Below are 1337 nucleotides of genomic sequence, written 5' to 3'. Positions count from 1 at the left end.
TAGTGTTATACTTTGTCATATTTTCATCACAGTAATCTTAATGGACATTGTGTTTGTTCCTAGATTCATATCTGAAAAATCAGTAAATAAGTATCTCTTTATTCACAGAAATAATACACTACTCCATACATATTACTGGAAACTTGCAAATCAATTTAAGAGGAATCAATGTACTTTAATAGGAGTCATACTTTTATTTTAAATTACTTTTTCATATCATCTATACACAGGATTCATAAGATGGCTATCAAAGTTTGCAGTATAATTTATGGCCTGTTTTGGTATAATACTTCACATTTATAAACCCTCAAAGACAAGTCTGTAATCACAATGTATATAAATACTTTCCATTTTATTTTCCTACAATATGTCCTCCTGCACTAAATCTTCAATATTTTTATCAGAGCAATAAAGTAATACAGAGTTTCCACCAACATCCTCATGGAGAATCACATTTTGCTGATCGTCACAAATGCATTCACAGTTTTCAGATATAACTTCAATATGTTTTTCAGTTTCAAGCATTCTGGTCACATCATCTAAATTATCACATAACTGTCTTAGTGCATTTTCTGAAACTAACCCTACAGTTAATCTTGATATTCTTTCTATTTTCATTTGAATTTCATTCCTTAATTTCTCCAATTCATCAACAGACCCATGCATTTCAATTTCTGTATGGGATTTAGGTGCTTCCTCTGTCTTTATATCTTGTACATCCACAATAGTCACATTGGAGCTAACAGTCTCAGGAATTACAGACTCTATTTCAGTTTCATTCTCAACCTGAAGACTAATTGAAGGAACATCTGACATAACAGAAAACTTTCCTGGTAATTTTTTCACAGATCCTTTGCGGTAGCTTCGGGTAATGAAGAGATTCTGCTTAGCAGCTAAATGCCTTATATTATTCTGTTTCAAAACCTGATGCCGATGAAGTGGCATTTTTGTCTTCATAATTTCAATTATTTGGAAAATAGTGTAACCTGATCTAATTAAATCCGTAATCATAGTTTTCTCTTTACTGTTCATACGTTGATGAAAGCCATCATCTTCATGCCCATAATGAGTTTTGCAAAAGTATACTGTAGCCCCTCCTTCTCTCAAAAATGTGACCTCCATAAAAGATGTACACATCCCATTTATCTTCATACTGCCTTTCTTTGCCTTCTGGGGATCAGCTTTCTCTGAATCTTGCGATGTTGCATAGCCACTTCGACGACATATGTAAAACACTCTCTCATCCCCAGAGACCATCCTCTTGACTGATGTGCGAGATGCATAAGATGCCTTGCATCTCTCCTCAGTTTCTTCCTTCCACTTAAAGAAATCTGGAA

General features: G+C 34.0%; 1 protein-coding gene across 4 annotated transcripts in view; it reads right to left on the bottom strand.

Moving 5' to 3' along the window:
• Window positions 1-83: 83 nt before the first annotated feature.
• Window positions 84-1337, bottom strand: part of LOC119594060 — a 4408-nt gene continuing 3154 nt past the window's right edge. For all 4 annotated transcript variants that reach the window (XM_037943097.1, XM_037943099.1, XM_037943100.1 and 1 more), the window contains one exon: window positions 84-1331. In XM_037943097.1, coding sequence (XP_037799025.1) covers window positions 361-1331 — 971 coding nt within the window. In that variant the 3' untranslated portion in view covers window positions 84-360. The remainder of the gene's footprint in view (window positions 1332-1337) is intronic.

Source organism: Penaeus monodon, chromosome 33 (assembly GCF_015228065.2).
Source record: "Penaeus monodon isolate SGIC_2016 chromosome 33, NSTDA_Pmon_1, whole genome shotgun sequence".
NCBI classification, from domain to species: Eukaryota; Metazoa; Arthropoda; class Malacostraca; order Decapoda; family Penaeidae; genus Penaeus; species Penaeus monodon.
This window is presented reverse-complemented; position numbering and strand designations above follow the sequence as displayed.